Below are 21554 nucleotides of genomic sequence, written 5' to 3'. Positions count from 1 at the left end.
GCCAGAATGGCTGTCATCAAGAAAGAACACAAATAGCAAATATTGGCAAAGATGCGGAGAAAAGGGAAGCCTTGTACACTGCTGATGGGAACACAAATTGCTGTAGCTGATGTGGAGAACATACAGAGGTCTGTCAAGAAGCGAAAAATAGAACTACTCCCCTGGTGGCTCAGACAGTAAAGAACTACCATGTGGATGTGTGCTTAGTCGCTCAGTCGTGTCTGACTCTGTGTGACCCCATGGACTGCAGCCCGCCAGGTTCCTCTGGCCATGGGATTCTCTAGGCAAGAATACTGGAGTGGGTTGCCATGCCCTCCTCCAGGGGATCTTCTCAACCCAGGGATTGAACCTAGGTCTCCCGCATTGCAGGTGGATTCTTCACCATCTGAGCCACCAGGGAAGCCCAAAGAACTACCATATGACCCAGCAATTTTACTGCTGGGCATATAACCAAAAAAAAAAAAAAATCCCAAATACTAATTAAAAAAGACACATGCATCATAATGTTCATAGCAGCATTATGTATAATTGCCAAGATATGGAAGCAATCTAACTGTCCATCTACAGAGGAATGAATAAAGAAGATGTGGTGTATATGCACAATGGGATACTACTCAGCCATAAAAAGGATGACATTTTGCCATCTGTGGCAACATGGATGGACCTGGGGGCATTATGCTTAAGTGAAATAAACAAAATATAGAAAGACAAATACTGCATGATATCACTTCTATCACAGAACCTGAAAAATACAACAAAGTAGTGAATATAACAAAAAATAAGCAGACTGACAGATACAGAGAACAAGCTAGTGGTTAAAGTGGGGAAGGGGGTGGAAGGTAGAAACTATTGGGCGTAAGACAGGCTCAGAGATGCGCTGCGTAATACAGGGAATACAGCCCATGTTTTGTAATAACCATAAGTGGAAAGTAACATTTAAAAACTATAAAAATTGTAAAAATTAAAAAGATTACTGAAAGAAAAAATTATTAGCGTTGATATGATTTTGGTTTAAAGAGAAACTATCTAAAAATTTACTTAAGTGTGAGCAAATATGAATTCAAGGTTATGTAAGGTGGCTTCGAAATACACTGAGGCTTAGGGTGCCTCATAAGGAAGGGAAAGTCTTATAAGCCACGTAACAAATGGTACTAAAGTACATCATGTGAGATCCCCGTTAGACTTAAAAGGGACACATAAAGCCTGATACTTGTTAAAAATGAATTACATAGGAAAGCAGTGCATTAAGTACAGGAAGTGAGAAGGCCTTGAGGCTGGAGGAAGCTTGGGATACTTGAAGATTGGCAAGAGAGCCAGTGGGGCTGGATGTTAAGGGATGGCAAAGTGGCCAGGAGAAAAACAGCAATGTATTGTATTGTTTTCCAACAAGAAAAAGGAGAGAAACTGGGAAAACTTGATTAAAATATGGAAGTCAAGAAAACAGAAACAAAGCAGAGGAAAATAACATAGCAAATAGAAAATAACAAAATATGTGGGAATAATAATTATCTGTTATCATAATAAATGTAAATATATCCATCAATTAAAAGATTATCGATATGGATTAAAAACAAAAACTTAATATCCATGATATGCTGCTTACTTAAAACAAATCCCTAAGAAAACGTTGAAATAAAAGAATGGAAAAGTACAGTCTTGCAATTATTCCCCTCAAAAAAGCTAGCATACAATATTAATACTGAAGAAACTATATTTATGTAAACATAATTAGGATGGATTAAAAGAGATGCTACAACTAATTAAGAGTTCCATGATCATTTCAAAATTAATAGTGACACAATTTGTTGATTGAGCCATCAGTTTCCTACTTATTTTCCTGGAAAATTTTATTAATGCACCTGTTTATAAACTTTTAAAGGACCATAAAATGATTTTCATGTTAAAATAAATGCATACAAGACTTAAGATGTTAAAATAAATGCATACAAGATAATAAAAGGAAGACAAATTGATAAAAGTTGGAATGTATTCATAAACTTGTACGTATCCAAAAATACAGCCTGAAAATATAAGGAAAACAGAAATACAAGAAGAAACAAATGTATAAACATTGTGAGAGATTTTAAAGCATGTGTCTTGGGACTTCGCTGGTGGTCTGGTGGTTGACTATGCTCCCAAGGCAGGGGGCCCAGGCCTGATGCCTGGTCAGGGAGTTCAGTCCTGCATACCACAAGTAAGGGTCCTGCAACTAAGGCTCCCAAGTGACAGAACCGAAAGATCCTGTGACTATGGCTCAGTGCAGCAAAATCAATCAATGAATAGCAAAAAAAATAAACTGTGTCTCAGCATCAATAGACCAAAACAACAAAAAATTATGAAGGCTACGGAGTATAACCGGGCTTCCCTTGTAGCTCAGTTAAAGAATCTGCCTGCAATGCAGGAGACCAGGTTTCGATTCCTGGGTTGGGAAGATCCCCTTCAGAAGGGAATGGCAACCCACTCTAGTATCCTTGCCTGGGAAATCCCAAGGACAGAGGAGCCTGGCAGGCTACAGCCCATGAGGTTGCAAGAGTCAGACACGACTTAGCGACTAAAACGCCATAGAGGATGACAATAGTAACAGCTGTTCACTAACTTTATCACCTTTCTTCTAGCAATTTAGAAATAATATTTTGTTTATTCTTACTTAAGAGTGGGAAGAAAAGATTTCACCACCTTATTTTCCAAATGGGGAACAGAAGCTAGAAGGTGCTAAGAAACCTGGGGAAGGCCACTTAGATAACCATGGTCCGAACTTTTCTGATCCGTAAGTCTTTCTAGACTTTCATGCTCCCTATGCTATACATGTGCCTTTTCGACTGCCCCTAGGTAAATCTCCCTGTAGTAAGGGGAAGAATGCTGAGATAAATTAACTCCGCTCTCTAAATTCTGACTATGTGACAACGTGCAAGTCATACACTTTCTATGAGACTGTTTCTTAAATGTCATTTACAAGACTTAGGTTTAATAATTCCTTAAGTCTTATTTCTATGAGTCTTATATCTCTTCCACCCCTAAACCCCCAAACTCTGGACAAGAGCTTCAGATTTCATTCCCAGTTCTTTTTTTTTCCCCCTGAGATGGGCTTTTTCAAGAAAAATGTTTTCACTTTTGGCCTTTCCAGTCAGTAATTATATCTAACGTTTCTTAAAATATCAGGTACTGGGATAGTTGCTGTACAAGCCAGGAACCATCACTATCTTCATTCTATACGTGCTAAGTCACTCCAGTCATGTCTGACTCTTTGCAACCACATGAACTGTAGCCCACCAGGCTCCTCTGTCCATGGGATTCTTCCAGAAAGAACACTGGAGTGGGCTGCCATTCCCTTCTCCAATCTTCATTCTATAGATGAGGAAAAATGACTGCATCAAGGTAAAATAACTTGTTCCAATCATAAATATAGCCAGAGAGCAGCCGGAGAGCTGGATCAGGTACCATATGCATCTGATAGCACAGCCACGGATTTTAATCACTCTGCTTGGGAAGGACCACCCACTGACCATATTTCAGCAGAGCTATTTCTCATGTCATATTCATCATCCAGATGAATTACTGATTTCCACACAGCAGTGGGGTCCAGACAAGGATGGATGCTTCAAAACCACGCACAAGTCCAACTTCAAAATGGACTTACACAGTTTCAGTTGACCGTCTGCCTCAAATGACATGAACAGAGTTGCCAAGTGGTTGACAAAATTAGTCAGTTGACATTTCAGCTCCTTTCTCTGCTTGCCTCTCCATCCAAGGCTATGATACTTGCAATGATTTACAAAATGATGGAAAAGGAGGCAGGGAACAAAAAAGAGGCTGAAGTGTTCAACATCTTAACCATCAAAACTTGAGAAATCATAACTTACTTCCTTTCCTCTACCAAATACTCAATGCCAATGAGGATGAAGACACCATTTCTTATTCCTGACACCCTTTGGCAAGAATCAGAAAGGAGGTTTCCTAGAAACCCAGGATTTCATGGAAGAAATGAAAAGTCATCATTGAGCTTGGCTAGTTAATATTTACAGTCCATCTTAGGTTGCTGCTAGACTTTTTGGTAGCTTTATGGAAATTAGAAAAAGACACCCTCCTGTCAACCCCAACTACAAGTTAGAAAAAGCAAGCTCCCAATCTCAGAAGGGGAGTGTTGTATCACAACCAGGTAAACTGCAAGGTGCTCTAGGTTAAATAAAATTTCCTACTCTGGTTAGTGGGCTTCTCAGGTGGCTCTAGTGGTGAAGAACCTGCCTGCTGATGCAGATCCAGGTTCGATCCCTGAGTGGGGAAGATCCCCTGGAGTGGGGCATGGCAACCCATTCCAGTATTCTTGTTTGGAGGATCCCATGCACAGAGAAGCCTGGCAGGCTACAGCCCACAGGGTTGAAAAAGAGTCGGACATGAGAGAAGTGACTTAGCACACATGCACACATACCCTCTGATCTGTAGTCACCAGAGCCCAGCTGAATTAGCCTTCACCACCACCTTGGCCAGGCACCTTTGTGTGGCACACAAACTAGACAACTGCATGTGGCTGCCCTCATCCTCTACCAAGCTGAAAGGTTATGGATTTATCTTTTTGGCGCAGGAAATATAGGTTCAGACATCACCTGAATAATTAGCTTCCCTTAGCAAGATAGGATCACTGAGTTTTAATCAGTCTTTCTAATTGTCAGAGCAATAACCACCACACTATTTATCGAGGGCCAACTGTATGTCAGGCACTGTCTCAGAGCATTTAGAGACGAAGCAAAGAGCCAGTCTGTGGAACTGATTTTTTAGTGCCATCCATCTGGATGTTGATGAGTTTCTGTCCCAAATCTCTGTTTTTATTGTGCATAATTAATATTGAGCAATTCTTTCTGACAGTACTTGGCCAAAGGGCTCAGTTACTTGCTAAGGCAACCAAGCAACATGAGGAAGACTCCAACACTGGCATTCAAGGATGCTTGCCTTCCTGCTTGCTAAAGAGCAACTTCATTCATTCACTTTATTAAAGTATTTGATATAAGATAACTTCACATATTTAAAGTATACAACTTGATAGGTTTTGACATAGACATAGATCCACAAAACCATCAGCATGATCAAGATCCTGAAATATCTATTACCTTCAAAAGTTTCCTCTGCTCATTTGTTTCTTCCTCCCACTCTCTCCATTCACCTCTTCAGCCCCAAGTAACCACTGGTCTGCTTTCTGTCACTACAGACTAGTTTAAAATTTTGAGAGTTTTATATAAATAGAATCATACAGTAGGTACTTTTATGGTCTGGTTTCTTTCACTGAGAATAATGATTTTGCGGTTCGTGAATGTCATTGCATATATGAAGAGTTCATTCCTTTTTATTGTAGAGTAGCATTCTACTCTATGATATGACACGATTTGTTTATCCATTCAGGTGCTGATGGACATCTGGGTTGTTTCCAAATTGGAGTTATTAAAAAAAGAAACCTAAAAGCTGCCATTTTTAAAGCCACGTGCTTAAGGCATTGCCTCATTTAATCCTCACATCTATGCTACAGTTTGGATAATGATATTCTTATTTTTCAGAGGACACGAAAGCTCATGGAAGTGGATGAACTTGGCCAACGTTAGAGCAACACAGCTATGATGTGAACACAGAGCTAGTTAGTGTCAAAGCTTATACTCTGGAACACTATGCGCTCAGGGGCACAGGTACTTAAAAGGTGGACGCCATGGGGCACCAGCACAGAGCCTGTAGTCCGTGTGGGTCTTCCTCAGAGAGGGACTGTCCACACCTGTCTGTGAGCAATTCCACACTACACAGAGCACACCATCCACACAGGGCCTGGGAAGCGCCAGTTCTAAACTGGACTTGGAAAACAGCCACAGTGAAATCACACCCAGACTAAGGGCGTGCACTTAATGGGCACTTAATAAGTACATAACTGCTGAATGGACACATAGCTGAATGCACTAGTGAATGAATGAATGGATGGACAAATAGATGGACATATGGAGGAAGGCAGTTACTAGCTGCCCTGATGGTAGGTTCATCCAACCAATCCATGAAGCCACTCAAATGTCTCATGAGTCGGAAGGCGGCAGGGATCATCTTGATCGGAAATCAACTGTCACACCAGCCCACAGCGTAGGCTGCTCAGTCGGCAGAAAGGGTACGTAGCTGTGAACTCCTACAGGATGTCAAAGTCCTGAGGCTCACTCCCCATATCCAGGATTCTGGTACACACTTACTATAAAAGTAGGAGCCATCTGTCTTGAGAGTGGGACCTCCAGGGGCAGGTCTCCCTTCCTGCATTTGCAGATGGGCCTTGGCTTTTCCAGGCCTCACACTCTGCACATGAGCCTTTAGAGGGCCCTGCTGGGGGCATCTGGCCACACTGCTGCTTACTTCATCTGGCAGAGGCCCTTCAGTCTGAACCCAAGTTCTAATCCCACCTCTGACAGCTCCTTTGAAAACAAGTTCATTAACAGGCAGTTTTACTGAAGGCTGCACAGACAGGCATATTTCCCATCACCATCGGATGACGTCAGCGCATGTCTGGAGCCAAGATCAACAGAGTGTCGCTCATGTGACTGGCTTCCTGAGAACGGCAGGAGGTTGCATTCAGGCCTCCTCCTATCTTCCTTCTTCCCTTCCCTTCCCACTCATTCCTCACCCAGCACCGAGATCTCTGGAGTGAGTGACAGTGAAAGCTAACACAAGAGAAGCAGCTTGGAAGAAATGTAATCCAATCCAGGTGGGGAGGCGTGCGTCTCACCGCAGCCATGAAATCCCATTTTGAGCTCAGCATGTGCTGATGGAGTAATGAAATGAAGACGACACTGCGAGTGGCTGGTGACTCTAATGATTGTGTTTGTGGGTTTTTTTTGAGGGGTTATTAGATTCATTCTCTATGAACCAGAACCACCCAGCAGGCCTAGAGAGATGAACTACTTCGTCATTGTTCTCCCCATGCCTGCACACCTGCCAGCCTCTGTCCCTCTTGGTATAAATAGCTTCTTATATAAAAAGAACAAACTGTCAATAGCCTGCAAGTGAATGGAAAAGCTGGGTGCCTAGCACTGTGGCCCGGGCCCAATGGTGAGTCACAGATATAGAGTTTATGGTTCCCAAACAGCAGGGACCAGAGCATCTTCTGGGTTAACAGGCTAAGGAGGGGCAGAGGAAGCAGGACCAGGCAAAGAATTGAAAAAAAATTATCTTGATCCTATATGCAAGACAGCAAAAGAGACACAGATGTAAAGAACAGACTTTTGGACTATGTGGGAGAAGGCGAGGGTGGGATGATTTGAGAGAATAGCATTGAAACATGTATATTACCATATGTGAAATAGATGATCAGTGCAAGTTTGATGCATGAAGCAGGGCACTCAAAGTGGTGCCCTGGTGTTCTGGGACAACCTAGAGGGATGGGGTGGGGAGGGAGGTGGGAGGGGGGTTCAGTATGGTAGGACACATGTACACCCGTGGCTGATTCATGTCAATGTACGGCAAAAGCCACCATAATATTGTAAAGCAATTAGCCTCCAATTAAAATAAATACATTAATTAAAAAAAAAAATCTTCAATTCTCCTTTAACAAACAGCCTTGTAATCAGGCCACATTCTGCAGATATCAGCCAGGGGCAACAAGCTGGGGATGAAAGACATCTTGCCCACAGGGAAGATGCTGGGGCTGATCCTCTGTTGCTATCCACGGGCAAATCTGCATCAGTGTCCGGAAGACCCAAATAACGAGGGTGGTGATGACAGCAGCTACCACTTCATGAGGAGCTCCTATGAGTCAGCATCTCCTAGGCTCTTGAGAGAGTAATTCATTTAGTCTTCACAGCTATGTTAGACTTGGGCACAAGCCTCTTCATTTGACAGACAACAAGGTTAAAGCATCCAAGGTTACAAAGCTAATAAGTGGTAGAGCCAAGATTTGGCTCCATGAACTTTTGACACTCTCGTTTTTCGGGAACCCAAGAGCAGAGGTTCTCAAGCTTTGGCCTGCATAAGAAACCCCTTAAGGCTCTGTTGAAAGAGAATGCTGGGCCCACCTCCAGGGCTCTGGTTCAGCAGGTCTGGGACACAGCCTGAGAATCTGTATGTTTTACTAAGTTCCCAAGTGATAATAATGTTGCTGGTATGGGAACCAGACTTTGAAAACCACTGGAATGGCTGAATCCAGGTAACCTAACCATCATTTCAAGTAACAACTCAGCTTAGATGTCATCTCTTCAGAGAGGCTTTCTTTGGTCACCTCATTTGAAGAAGTAGATTCGCCAAATCAGGGACCAGCAAACTACACAGCCTGTGGGTCAAATCAGGCCCACTGTCTGGTTTTGTTAATAAAGTTTTATTGTCACATGGCCATGCCCATTCATTTATGTGTTGTCTGATTGCTTTCACAGGACAACGTTGGAGTTGGGTATTTGAGACAGAGACTATGTCCCACAAAGCCTAAAATATGTACTGTCTGGCTCTTCACAGAAAAATTTTGCCAACCCTGGCTCTAAATCACATTGTCCCCCTTTTTAAAAATTGCTTTCCCAGCACACTGAAAGTGTATTGTTCACTCAATAGTTCACCTGCCTGATTCTTCCACTAGAGTGTCGGCTCTGAAAGAGCAAGGATACTTGTTTGTTTGTTCATGGCTGTTCCTGCAGTACCTGGAACACACTTATCACTTGATAAATACCTGCTCAATGAACATCACTGTTGAGTGACCAGGTATGAAGACACCATACCAGGAACATGAGGGCCAGTGGAAGCAGATGACAAAACGTGTCTGTCACCAAGTGGGTTCCCAGCCAGGATGAGAGACTGAGAAGAGCCAGAGATAGAGAGATTGCTGATAGGGAAACAAGTCTTTGAGGAAGGTAGGGCTCTGCTACTTCCTGCAGTGGTGGGGAAACTGGAGGTGGGGAGAGAGGAATTCCTTAGTCACCAGGGTGACCTGGAGATGAAAAGCAATCTGTCTCCCCTAGGAAGGAAAGAGCCCAGTGTGACACATAGTGCTCCCGCCTCCAATACATGCCAAGTCAGCTTCCTCGGATCTGATATCTTGGGTGGATCACCATGGAGGTGAGGGTGGTGTAGGAAGAGGAGCCCAAATAGGTCCTGGGTCAAGTAGAAGGCTGGAGTGAATCCTGGCTCTGCCCTTTATGAGCTGGGGCACCCTGGTCAAGCCTCTGACCCTCAAGCTGCAAGGTATTCGGTGGGAAAAAAGGGGATTTTCTATGGGGATGAAATGTGACTTATTTAATGTAACATCTGTTTACTGAATAATCTCTCAGACATTATTTTAAGCACTGAGGATGTGGTCGTGAACAGGACCATGTCTGTCTCTCTCCAACAGGCTGACATTTTAGAAGGCAGGCCGTATGACAAAAGGGGGAGACACAAACGTACATAAAGCATACATTACGCACTTGGCTTGGTGAAGGCCTCTTGCTCCCTCTCTAGTCGCCTCTGAATGGGGAATCTGTGTTGCCTTATCTCTGCTCACAGGCAGACAGGTCAAGGTGATGGGTGACGGGAGCGCCTTTGATTTCCCAGGGCAAGGAACAGCAGTGGAACTGCCCAGCCCTCAGGTTGGTGGGTGGCTGCCTTGCCAAGAGCTCAGCATGGCACAGGCCCTACTCATTTCTCCATAGACCATTCCACAATGCCCTCTCCAAATTCTGAGCACAGATACAAAGTGAGTACAGATTTCATTTCACTTCTGAACTTCTGCAACCAGCCAGATCTTTGCAGGGTAGGCTTCCTCCTATCACTCAGTAGCAGCTCAAAGACCACGTCCCCCGAGAGGCAGGTCCTGACCAATCAATTTAAATCAGCCAATCCCCACTGCCCCAACACTCTGACCCACAGTCCTGATCACAGAAGCCACTGTATTTCCTTCATTTGTTGTTGTTGTTGTTGTTGAGTTGCTCAGTTGTGTCCAACTCGGTGTGACCCCATGGGCTTCCCTGTCCTTCAGTATCTCCCGGAGCTTGCTAAAACTCATGTCCATTGAGTCGGTGATGCTACCTAATCTTCATGGTTAATTAAATGCAAAGCACCTAAGAGAGTGCCTGGTGCATGCAAGAGTTCACTAAGTGTTTACAGCTCTACTGTTTACATCATTTTAAAATTTGCAATGTTCAATTATCTCGGTCATTTGTTTCCTAACGGACAGGTCTCCAACAGCCCCACTAGAAACCTCACAGACCTTGGTTACTGTTTCATCTGCAGGCCCAGCAGGGTGCCTGCACAGAGGGGGTGCACAGGGGACCAGTGAAGGAAGGAAAATAGTCCGGTCACTGTTCCTTCGTCACAGAGTTCTCCAGCACAGTGGAAAGCTGGCACGAAGCCCGCCCGCTAGACATGGCTGCTGAAGAGGCTGCGAGCGGCAGAGTAAGGAGCCATGCCTTTAGATGACCTGAGAGTCCTCAGAATGGCGGCCATTCTCCTTTGTGGAAAGGTTCTCTTTGCACTCTGAATGGTCTACAGAAAATGCCCCTGGAACTTACTCCTCACCGATCTGGGCACTGAGAGGCTACATACAGGTAACCTCAGGCACCAAAGAAGGGGGGTTGGCAGAGCGCAGACATCCCCAAAGCCCACTTGGGATGCTGAAGTTTTCAGAATCAGGTGGCTTCGCCTGGGCCCCTGTCCAAACTGATCTGGTTCAGTGCGCCCAGAAGTTCACGAGAAACAAGCTGCACCTTTACAGCAAGCCCACAGAAGAGAACCTGGGGAGCAGAACAGCTCCTGCAGCAGCAGAATAGAAATGATTTTTAAAGCTTTTGAAAAGGCTGAGGAGGAACCCTGGATTTTGGCCGACTCTATGCTGACCCTCTCCCACCCGACGTAACCATCCTCCATGTGGACAGCCTGATGCTCCTTCCCCACTTTTTGCTGCCTGCTCAGGGCAGTAGCTTCCAAGAAGGGTGATAAGGAGACAGTCATTCTACTGAGCATCTACTGTGTGCAGACACCGCCCTGGGAACTTTCTACATGCTCCCTCACTCGGGGCCAGACCAGCCCTGTGCTAGACCTATAGGCCTAAAGAGTAGCAGCTCTGGGTTCTGGGTGTCTGAGACTGAATTCCTCTCTGCTGCTTCTCAGCTGTGTGATCCTGGGCAAGTTACTTCACTTCTCCGAGCCCTGCTTCAGTCACTTCTAAAACAGGAATAATAACGACCAAATCACGTTGTTTTAAGAATTAAGCACGGTAATGCATGTAAAGTTGAAAATGGTGTTGGGCACGAAACAAGGGTTCAGAGCAAGTTTAATAATTGTCTCCATGTTATTATCATCACCCTCAGAAGGAAAACTGAGGTTCCTGGAAACTGAACAACTTTCCCGAGGTCAGAAAGGGAGCAGAAGCCAGACTTACTAGACTCTGGGAGTGAAGCTTTTTCCACTGCACTGTGATACTTCCCCTTGTGTCTCCAAATGTATTCTCCAAGTGATTCTGTGACACAACTGGTCCTCTGGTTTGGAAATAAGGAGGGCTTCTGCCAGACCCTTGGCTCCTGGCACCCTGAGTGTTAGAGCTGGTGGTGCTGCCGCAAGTCTGTGCTGGAACACAGTCCTTCCCCGCATGTCATCCATCTCCTGCCTTTCCAACCTAAGATGTCTCTGAAGCCGCTGGGATTATTCGGGGAATCTGCTTGAGTATGTTTTTAAGAAAAACACAGGGAGCAGGAATAATGGATACAGAATAATCCTGTTTTTATGTAGAAAAACACTGAAAAGACCTTTATCCTTTCAGTGTGATGCAACCCTGAACATCACTGGTTCTGCAAAGGCTCCTGGTCACCTGCCTGTCTCTTAACAAATATTGGTAGGGTGCTTGGCACTGTGCTAGGCACTAGGAAATTCCTAAAGAACAAAGCAGATAAGACCCCTGACCTCCTGAATCTTAAAGCAAAGTCAGAAAGCCAAATATTAAAGAAATAATTATACTGTTAAGTAATTACAAGTTTGAAAGATGCTATATCCATGGGGTCATGAAAGAGTCAGACACGACTTAGTGACTAAGCAAGAAAAATAATGAAAAGGAAATGGTAGGGACTCTTGGAAGCAGGGAATTGGGGATCTAATCTTATATTGGAAGAGTGGGGTGGTTAGAGAAATTCCTTCAGGAAATACATTTAATCTGACATCTGATGGATGAGTAACAATCATTAAATTAAAAGCCAAATAAAGAATTTTACATATTCCCAAGAGGTATTTTAAACCAACTAATTCACTCCCATCTTTTAGGTAATATTGGATGGTTTATTTTTGCCACATATGGAAAAATGCTTTGAAAGCCCCAAATTGGGCAATTACTTCTAGTATCCACTATTCATCCTTCCTGCAGCAGTCTGAAGTGAAAGTTGAGAGTTCTGGAGAAATAACCTAATTACCATTGTTTATGTGCAAAAATAGGGTTATGGTCAAGGTAAAATCACTAATATTGGGAGACCAAAGATGTGAAGACATTCCTATCAGAGAACTCTCCATGGAGTATCCAAAACATCGATAAAAGGACATTCACTCAGGAGAAGCAATCTGATGGTCTGTTCACATTTTCAAGGATCACAAGCAGAAGCACCAGGAGAAAAACCACATCTTCACAGACCCAATGAAAGCTATCCACCCAGAGGACGCACTACTCATAGCATTTCTGGACGTCAGTTTAGCACAATGAATCAAAAGTCTTACTGGCACAATGAATCAAAAGCCTTAAAGGGGTTTACCCATGACCTCTCCACCTCTAGGGATTGTGCTGAAGGAGAGAAGCAGGTAAGTGTACAGGGATGCTGGCTGCTACTGCTTTAATACAGAGAAAAGCTACCAAGGATGCATATGTTCAAAAATAACTTTTCAGTTCAGGGCTGTTTGATGGTTGTGCTCCTGGCATTTGGGCGGGATCAATTCTCCTTTGCACAGGATCGCCTGGTACTTCTCAGAACGTTTAGCATCCCAAGCCCCTACCCATCAAAATTGGAGTGAAACCCCCTAACCATTTTGACAATAACTGCCCCCATCTAAACCTACACTTCCAAATGCCCCCTAGTGGCGAGTGGTGCCACTACAGGTTGGTAACTACTAACAGAGAACTATGCACCTACTCCAAAAGATAATCTGGGTCTAAATACAGAAATTTGGGCTTCCCTGGTAGTTCAGGTGGTAAAGAATCCACCTGCAGTGCAAGAGACCTGGGTTCGATCCCTGGGTTGGAAAGATCGCTTGGAGAAGAAAATGGCTACCCACTCCAGTATTATGGCCTGAAGAATTCCATGGACTGTATAGTTCATGGGGTCGCAAAGAATCGGACATGACTGAGTGACTTTCAAATACAGGAAAAAAAAAAAAAAAACAGAAAAAAATGTTCACAATACACGAATTGAAAAAAATTTCAAGATAAATGGATAGCATCATCACATTTTGGTCCAAAACAAAACAGAAATGTAAGCCTATACACATAGATTCTTGTTACATGTATTCCAAATGAAAATGAAAGTGTTAATTGCTCATCATTTTTGACTCTTTGTGACCCCATGGACTGTAGCCTGCTGGGCTCCTCTGTCCATGGGATTCTCCAGGCCAAAATACTGGAGTGGGTTGCCATGCCCTCCTCCGGGGATCTTTCCAACCCAGGGATTGAATCCTGATCTTCTGTGTTTCCAGTACTGCAGGCAGATTCTTCACTGTTTGAGCCACCAGGGAAGCCCACACACACTCCAAAAACGTTGGAAAACAGTTTTCTGCGGTTGGCAGAATTATGAGTGATTTTTATCTGCTTTCTTTCTTCTTTTCTTTCCCTTTTTTCAATAGGCAAAGTCTTCCCCTTATGGAAAGAGAATGCTATCTTGTTTTGGAGAACAAATGGTGATCCACCCAACAACCTGCTCCTCACACCATTTCAATCCTTGTTTTGACTTATCGGGAGGATGAGTACTGGCCTCTGCTCAAGCAGCGTGGGATCACCTTTCTCACTCTGCCAAATACTCAGCCTCGTTTCAAGGCAGCAGCTGTAATACCAGAGGTAGGACCTGGGAGGTACTCAAATAAATGTTTACTCAACTGAGTCATCCTTTTCTTGTCCGGATTGGGCCACGCTTGTGTTGACAGGTCCTCCAGGTTTTAACATTACTTTTACCCAGTGGTTCTCAACCAGGGTGCCCAGCTCATCCCCCAGGGGCAATGAATGGTATTCCGATACGTGTCTGGGTCTGGTCATCCCAATGGAGGGCGTGGTGAGTGCTACTGGCATCAAGTAGGTGGTAGGGGCCAGGGATGCTGCTAACCATCCTATAATGCCCAGGACTGCACCAACAGTAACAATCATTCAGCCTAAAATGTCAACTGCACTGAGGTTTAGAAACCCTGCTCACCGTTTTCCTTCCTTACAGCTTGTTAAATAATTTCCAAATTCTTCCTAAAGTATTATCTACTATAAATGTCTCCCCAGAGCAGTTCTAGGAGACAGAGCGCATACAATGACCTGCTGGAGTCTGAAGAGAAATTGGAGCCTTACAGATGACCTCAGATGGGCCATCAGGGAAGACTCTAGTTTTCCGTCCTGCCTCCGCAGGGCTCTCTGCATAATATTAAATGCCTCACCTGGAGCAAGCGGAGACAAAGGATCTTGGCAACCTCTCTGATCAGTTTTCCGTCTGGTCATTAAAAAACACACCTTAGAAGCCTTTCTTTTCCAGCATCAACTGTTATCTTTATGGTTTTTTATACTATTTTAAGAAGGCTGGCTTTTTGCACTTAGTAGATTTTAATAAAATTAACTGCCCATATTCAAGAATACCTCCTTTTCAAAGGGGGGTAGCTTTAATTTCCATTTTCTTTAACTGAAGGCATTTCTCAGAAGAAACAGAATAATAAAGAGTGTCACCCGAAGGTATATTACCAACCTCACAACCAGGGAATGAAATGAAAGGTTTTTAACAAAAATGAAAACACATTACTTGGAACCCTAACTGGTCTTGAGTATTTTGCCCCCAGCACAAAGCATTTTAATATCCACTGTAATTTCTCCTGATAGAAAAATGTTTTTTCTCAAGTCAGAGACAACTAACATCATATTAAATACCAGAATTTTTATTAGTAAGAGGTATCTGGGTCTTAAGTTTTTCTAAAACCTACCAGGCAACCTTTGAAAAAAAATCTTTAAACCTATAATCAGTTCCATAAGTAATAGACTTTCAAAGATCTTGTAATTTAAAAATCTGAGGACTATTTTTTTCATGCAAGATGATCCCCTGAAACACCTTTAATGCAGATTCATATTTTATTAGGCAAATATAGAGCCCTTCAAATAGCTTGAAAAGATAGTCTCTCTCTGGAGAACAATTTCCTCTCTAATCATCTGTGTCATATAGGTCTGAGTAAGTGTTGTGAATAGAGAAAACCGTTTGAAGAAAAATACAATTACAAGAGATGGGAATACTCTGTCATGTGACATAATTCAAACCACTGATTTAATAGCATTAATCATTTTCTTTCAAAACAAATCAAAGAAAGATGTTTTATGTTCCCCAAAGATATTCACTTTTGATGAAGCAAGTGGCCTTCAAAAATACGTAAGCAATCATTTTTAGAATTGATGGATGTCACCAAGCCCCTTAACTTTGGCAACTGTCTGTTCTCTTAGGTCAGTAGAAAATGTTCTCTGAATCTGGACATCACAGAATGATACTTAATGGCCTTAGAAAAGAATCTACCTAAGCAGGGAACTGAAAATAGCTTAACTTTGGAATTTCAGAGCCCAGTTCAGCAGGAAGCAACATGAACAAAAGAAGGGTGGGTCTCTTGGAAGCTGCTGGAAATGAGGTTAGCAAGAAAAACGAAACAGGCTCACAGATGTACCAAGGTGTGAAAACTCACTGCTCAAGTACTGGCAGTAGAAGGTGATGTCAAATACAGATATTTAGTCACCCACCACCTCATCTGAGTTTCCAGACAAACTCAATCAAATACTCTCTTTCTTCTTCAACTTATTAATAATACAGTCTTTACTGAAACGGAAGAAAATAAAGATTTAACCTTAATATACAAACTGGGAAAAAACTTCTATGCGTGCTAAGTCTCTCCAATCGCGTCCAACTCTTTGTGACCCTTCGGACTGTAGCCCTCCAGGCCCCTTCCGGCATCTCTGTCCATGGGACTTCCCAGACAAGAATACTGGAGTGGGTTGTTGCCATTTCCTCCTCCAGGGGATCTTCTCAACCCAGGGATCGAACCCATGACTCATGTCTCCCTGTATTGGCATGTGGTTTCTTTAACATAAGTGCCACCTGGGAAGCCCCTGGGAGAAAACATTCTTATTTATTTCTGCTGATAACCCAACACAGAATTCCTTTCAATTCTCACAGAGATTATTTTCTGTGAAAGTTTCTATTCTAAGACATTTTCATCCTAGTAAGAATTAGAATAGAATTCACAAAACTCAAATGCCTATAGGGTATAGGAAGATGAACACAAAAGGATGAAATGGGCTTAGTCATGACCACGCTGACCTGGAGATTCACTCTTTTGAAACTCTGGAAAGAATGTCTCGCACTCAAATCAATGGCCTGCACACCAATCCTTGAGAAAGTAAGATTTCAGATTCTACTGAAAGTAAGATTCCAGATTCTCAAAATTTCAAGATCTAAATATCAACTTTAAAATTAAAATTTTTTAAGTACGAGCAGTTTCTAAGTATTAGTGACTAATTAAAATTTTAAACAATCCTTTGCTGGTTAAACAAATCCTGGCTGTGTGCGTGCGATTCCATCTGTCAAATGACAACCTCATTATTGGAAGAAGAAAAATGAGAAATGGCTAACCAAGATGTTATCAGGGTCCTATCCTCAAGTTCTTGGTGAATTTTTGGGTCTTCTCTCATCATAAAGAACTTTTTCTAAGAGCATCACATCTAAAGTTCCAGAGTTAAAACCTTTTAGGGCTTTTTAAGCTTTACAGCATTGCCAGACACAGGGAAAGAACCTTTCTACGTGAGAGGAAGGGAATAGTGGTCAAACACTGAAGGCTGTGATAAACCTGTCTCTCAAAAATGCACAAGGAGGGTCATGAAAGTATCCAGCTTATGGTGGCGGGGTCGGGGGCGGGGGGGCTTCTAAACCAACAGGAGGCTGGAACAGGAGAAAATTCCAAAGACCAAGAAATGCAAAGCGAAGGTTGTATATGACTGAGAGAAATGCAGTGACACAGAAAGAAACCAAGTTCATCTAACCAAGCCAGCAGTATTTATCGCCTGTGGGCAGTGCCAAAATGTTTCAGGAAGTGCCAGTGTCTTTCTCTGTCAAGCTGGGCCAAACTTTTCAGCGCAGCATCAGATCACTATGTAAATCCTCATTTCCTTACTCTCCTTTACAAAGAATCTTAACAGTAAGATTGATGGCCAATGCAGGACACCCCTTCCCTCTCCAAAAATGCAGTTTCATTACCTAATGTTTCTAGATCTTTCTAGAAAATCTTTTGGTAACAGCTTCAATGGAAATGGAGAATGAATTAGCGCAGTTTCATTTCTCTTCCTGGTTTCTCACTGGGGACCCAGATGTCTTCATCCGTACAGCAACATCTTCTCAGACTCAGCAAAGTCAGCTCTTCCTTCTGAACCGGAATGAGCAACGACGGCCGAGATCAAGGGAAAAGCCAACCCCATGACTGCCCTTCCGTCAAGAGTGGTATCTCTGGGACTTCCTTGGTAGGCCTGAGGCTAAGACTCTGCACTCCCGGTGCAGGCAGCCAGGGGTCAATTCTTGCTCAGAGAACTAGGTTCCACGTGCTGCAACTAAGAGTTCATGCCACAACTGAGACCCAGTGCAGCCAAATACATAAATATTTAAAAGAAGAAGAAGAAGAGAAAGAATGGTACCTGTTCAGGCTTCAGTCCTGGGGGAACCCAGGCGTACTCCTCCAGGGCACAGCCTGAGTCATCGTCTGAAGTCGAGTTCCTCTGGAAGTCAAACATGAGTTTGCTGACGGTCTTCTCCATCGCCAGGGGCACCGCCGTCACCATGTGCTCCTCCTGAGGGCACTTGCAGTGCAGGCAGATCTTCCTGCAAGCAGCGAAGGCAGGAGGTGAGAAGAAAGGCAAAAGAAACCATTTTTCCACTTGGCCTGCCACACTCCAGCCCTTGGATCCCAAACCATAAACACATTCCTTGGCAACTGGCTTTTGGCAAAAGCATCTAAAGGAGTGTTCCACACCCCGCCTGTCTTTGTAGAAGGCGTGGCCCTGAGTACCTGCAAAGCCCCTGAACAGTCAGAGGCCACCAGGTAAGCATGCTAAGGACATTTAAACATGGATGCCGACCTCTTCTAAATCAGTATCCCAAGAGGCAAGTCAAAATACCTTTTATTTTACTAGGTAGAACACTGGATATGCACCATGACCACAATTTCCTTGACTGGAATAGTAATTAAATATATACCATACATAGTCAGACCAGCAATATTACCAGGAGATTTAACAAATACTGACAACATTCCATTTTTATAAAAAGTTTCCAGACCTTAGGAAAAGAAAGTGATTTTAAAAATAACTGCAGGTGAGATTTTCTTTAAGAAGAGTAAAAATAGCTTTTTTTCCCCCACAAAACAAATCTGACCCTAAGATTGCCTGGGAAAGACATTTTCATCTCCACTGAAGATCCTTGTGGGTTTGAAATTCTAATCAGAAACCCCAAATTACCCCACATTGGTAGCTGTTTTTTTAATGTACAAGAGCAATATGCATGTGAATTATTTCAAAAGATAGCAGCCAAAGACACAATTCTCTCCCCTAAATTGAACATTTCTCTTTTAAGATTACCATCTGTTCCCTTTTCCATGGCTACAAAAATGATGAAGCAATAAAAACGTTGATGTCAGCAACACAAAAGCACTTTTAGCTTCCACCAGTGAAATAAAAAGTAAAAAGAGAGGGAAAAAGTAAAGGAGGAAAAAGATTTAAAGACAATAAGCTGTTCTACCTGCACTCTGACCTTTAGAATTAGTTTCAGGAGCACCTTATAAAAGTGATGAGACGGCCCAGAATTCTAATCCCCATGTGCCTGAATTTTTCGACAAAAGCTTTGTGAAGATGTAATTCACATACCATAAAATTCGGCATTTTAGAGTGTACAATTCACTGGTTTTTAATATATTTATAGAGATGTGAAAGCACCACCATTATCTAATTTTAAACCATTTTCTTCACCCTCCAAAGAAACTCCAAGTGCATTATTAGCAGTAACTTCTCAGCCTCCCCTCCCCCTGGGCCCTGACAACCACTAATCTATTTCCTGTCTTTAAGGTTTTAGTTGTTCTGGAAATTTCTGGAAATTTCACATAAATGGAATCTTACTACAAATAGTCTTACCATATACATAAATGGAATTTTAGTAGATACAGGCTTCTTACACATAGCAGGATGTTTTTAAGATAAACTCATGCAGAAGCACATGTCAATCTTTCATTTCCTGCATTATAATACTCCATTATACAGGTATTCTGCACTTTGTTTATCCATTCATCAGTCAGTAGACATTTGGACTGTTACCACTTTTCGCTGCTTCTGAATAATGCTACTCTATTTATGTGCAAGTTCTCTATATGTTTTCAATTCTCTTGGGTACTTACCTAGGACTGGAATTGCTGAATCATACAGTAACTTTATGTTTAACATTTTGAGGAACTGCAGAATTATTTTTCAAAATATCTACATCTTTTTACATTCCCACCATTAATGAATGAGTGCTCCATTTTCTCCACATTTTTGTCACACTTGTCGTTGTCTTTCTCTGTGACTGTTGCCTAGTGGGTGCGAAGTGGTATCTTCCCAAAAAGGCTTTGGTTTGTACTTCCTTAATGACTCACGAGGTTACACTTCCGTTTATGTGACTGTATATCTTATGGGAGAAATGTCTATCACATCTTTAGTTCCTTTAAAATTGTCTTTTTATTGTTGAAATGGAAGAATCCTTTATATACTTTTCGGATGCAAGTCCTTATCAGATAACATGCTCTGTACAAATTTTCTCTCACTTGTGGACTGTCTTCCCTTTATGATGAAGTCCTTTGAAACACCTAAGCTTTTGATTTTGAGGAAGTCCATTTTTTCCCCCCTGTTGTTCTTTCTGCTTTTGGTATCATATTTAAGGAATCTAAGGTCATAAGATTTACTCTTGTATTTTCACCCAAGAATTATATGGTTTTAGTTCTTATTTATGGGTCTATGACCCATTTTGAGGTGCTTTTCATATATGGTATGAAATAGGAATCCAACTTCATCCTTGTGTGGCTATCTAAGTGTCCCAGCACCATTCAATTCACTTGCATTGACCCTTGTCAAAAATCAGTTGACCGTAAGTATAAGGATTTATTCTGGACTCTCAACTCAATTTCATTTCATATTTTGGTCTATATGTCTCTTCTTATACGAGTACCATACTGTCTTAATTACTGCTCTTTTATAGTAAGTTTTGAAATTGTGTAGTGTGAGTCCTCCAATTTTATTCTTTTAAACATTTTTTTTTTTTACCTTTTGTGGGCCCCTGACATTTGCACTATTAACTATAAATTTTAGGGTTATCTTGCCAATTTTTGAAAAAATTTAAGTTCGGATTTTGACAGGCACTGTGATGAATCTTTAATTTGGAGGGTGCTGCTATCTTAACAATATTAAGTCTCCCAATCCATGAACAAAGAATGTCTTTCTATTTATCTCCATTTTTTTGAATGTGTGTATTCCTTAGGACTTTCTATATACAAGATCACGTCATCTGTGAATAGAGATCGTTGTACTCCTTCCTTTTCAATCTAATGCCTATTTTTTTCTTTATCCTGTCTTATGCCTTACCTAGGTCCTCCAGCGATCCTAAGTTGCAAATGTCTAAGTTGCTCTTTGTCTTGTTCCTGACCATAAGAAAAAGCAACCAACCCTTCACCATCAAGTATTACATAATTGTGGGGTTTTAGGGTAACTTTTCTTCAGTAAGTTGAAGAAGTTTTCATCTATGATAGTCATTGAGAATTTTTAATCAACAAAGGGTGTTCCATTTTGTCAAATGCTTTTTTTTGCATCTACGGAGATGATCAGTCAGGGGGTTTTTTGGGTCCCTATTCTTTTAATGGCCTGAATTTTGATACCAAAATGTACTTGAAGAAACGAAATCAGTTTTGTCCAGCCAAGGGAGGCTTGTCAGATTCTTCTACTTCCTGCTTTTCATCTGACTGAACACATACATTAAAAGAAGGCACACTGGGATCTGGTTTGCATCTCCAAACTCAGAGAAGTTTTATCCAAATCCTGGCTGTTGCATTTAAAAATAGTTTGAGCTCATTTTAACAGTAACTCATTAATTAATCACCTACTGTAAAGAAGTCAGGGGTCTCGGGAAGCAGTCAAGGTTGTCTCCCGCCCCCCGCCAGAATTTTTTATGTCAGTGTATGACTTAAGGGGAAAAAAGTCTCCCTATGTTTAACTAAGTCTAGGAAGCTCTTCGGTGACTAATGGTTTACTAGCAAGTCACACTTTTAGAACAAAATGTAGAGATATTTTTTTCTAAATTCAGTCTCTAGAATATTCATCAATGAAACTCATTTAT

At 42.2% G+C, this 21554-nt stretch overlaps 1 protein-coding gene across 4 annotated transcripts in view; it reads right to left on the bottom strand.

Moving 5' to 3' along the window:
• Positions 1-21554, bottom strand: part of PRICKLE2 (prickle planar cell polarity protein 2) — a 342745-nt gene that overhangs the window by 79928 nt on the left and 241263 nt on the right. For all 4 annotated transcript variants that reach the window (XM_070360545.1, XM_070360548.1, XM_070360546.1 and 1 more), the window contains one exon: positions 17840-18023. In XM_070360545.1, the coding sequence (XP_070216646.1) occupies positions 17840-18023 (184 nt within the window). The remainder of the gene's footprint in view (positions 1-17839; positions 18024-21554) is intronic.

Source organism: Bos mutus, chromosome 22 (assembly GCF_027580195.1).
Source record: "Bos mutus isolate GX-2022 chromosome 22, NWIPB_WYAK_1.1, whole genome shotgun sequence".
NCBI lineage: Eukaryota > Metazoa > Chordata > Mammalia > Artiodactyla > Bovidae > Bos > Bos mutus.
The sequence above is the reverse complement of the archived record's forward strand: the minus strand, read 5'-3'. Positions and strand labels throughout refer to the sequence as shown.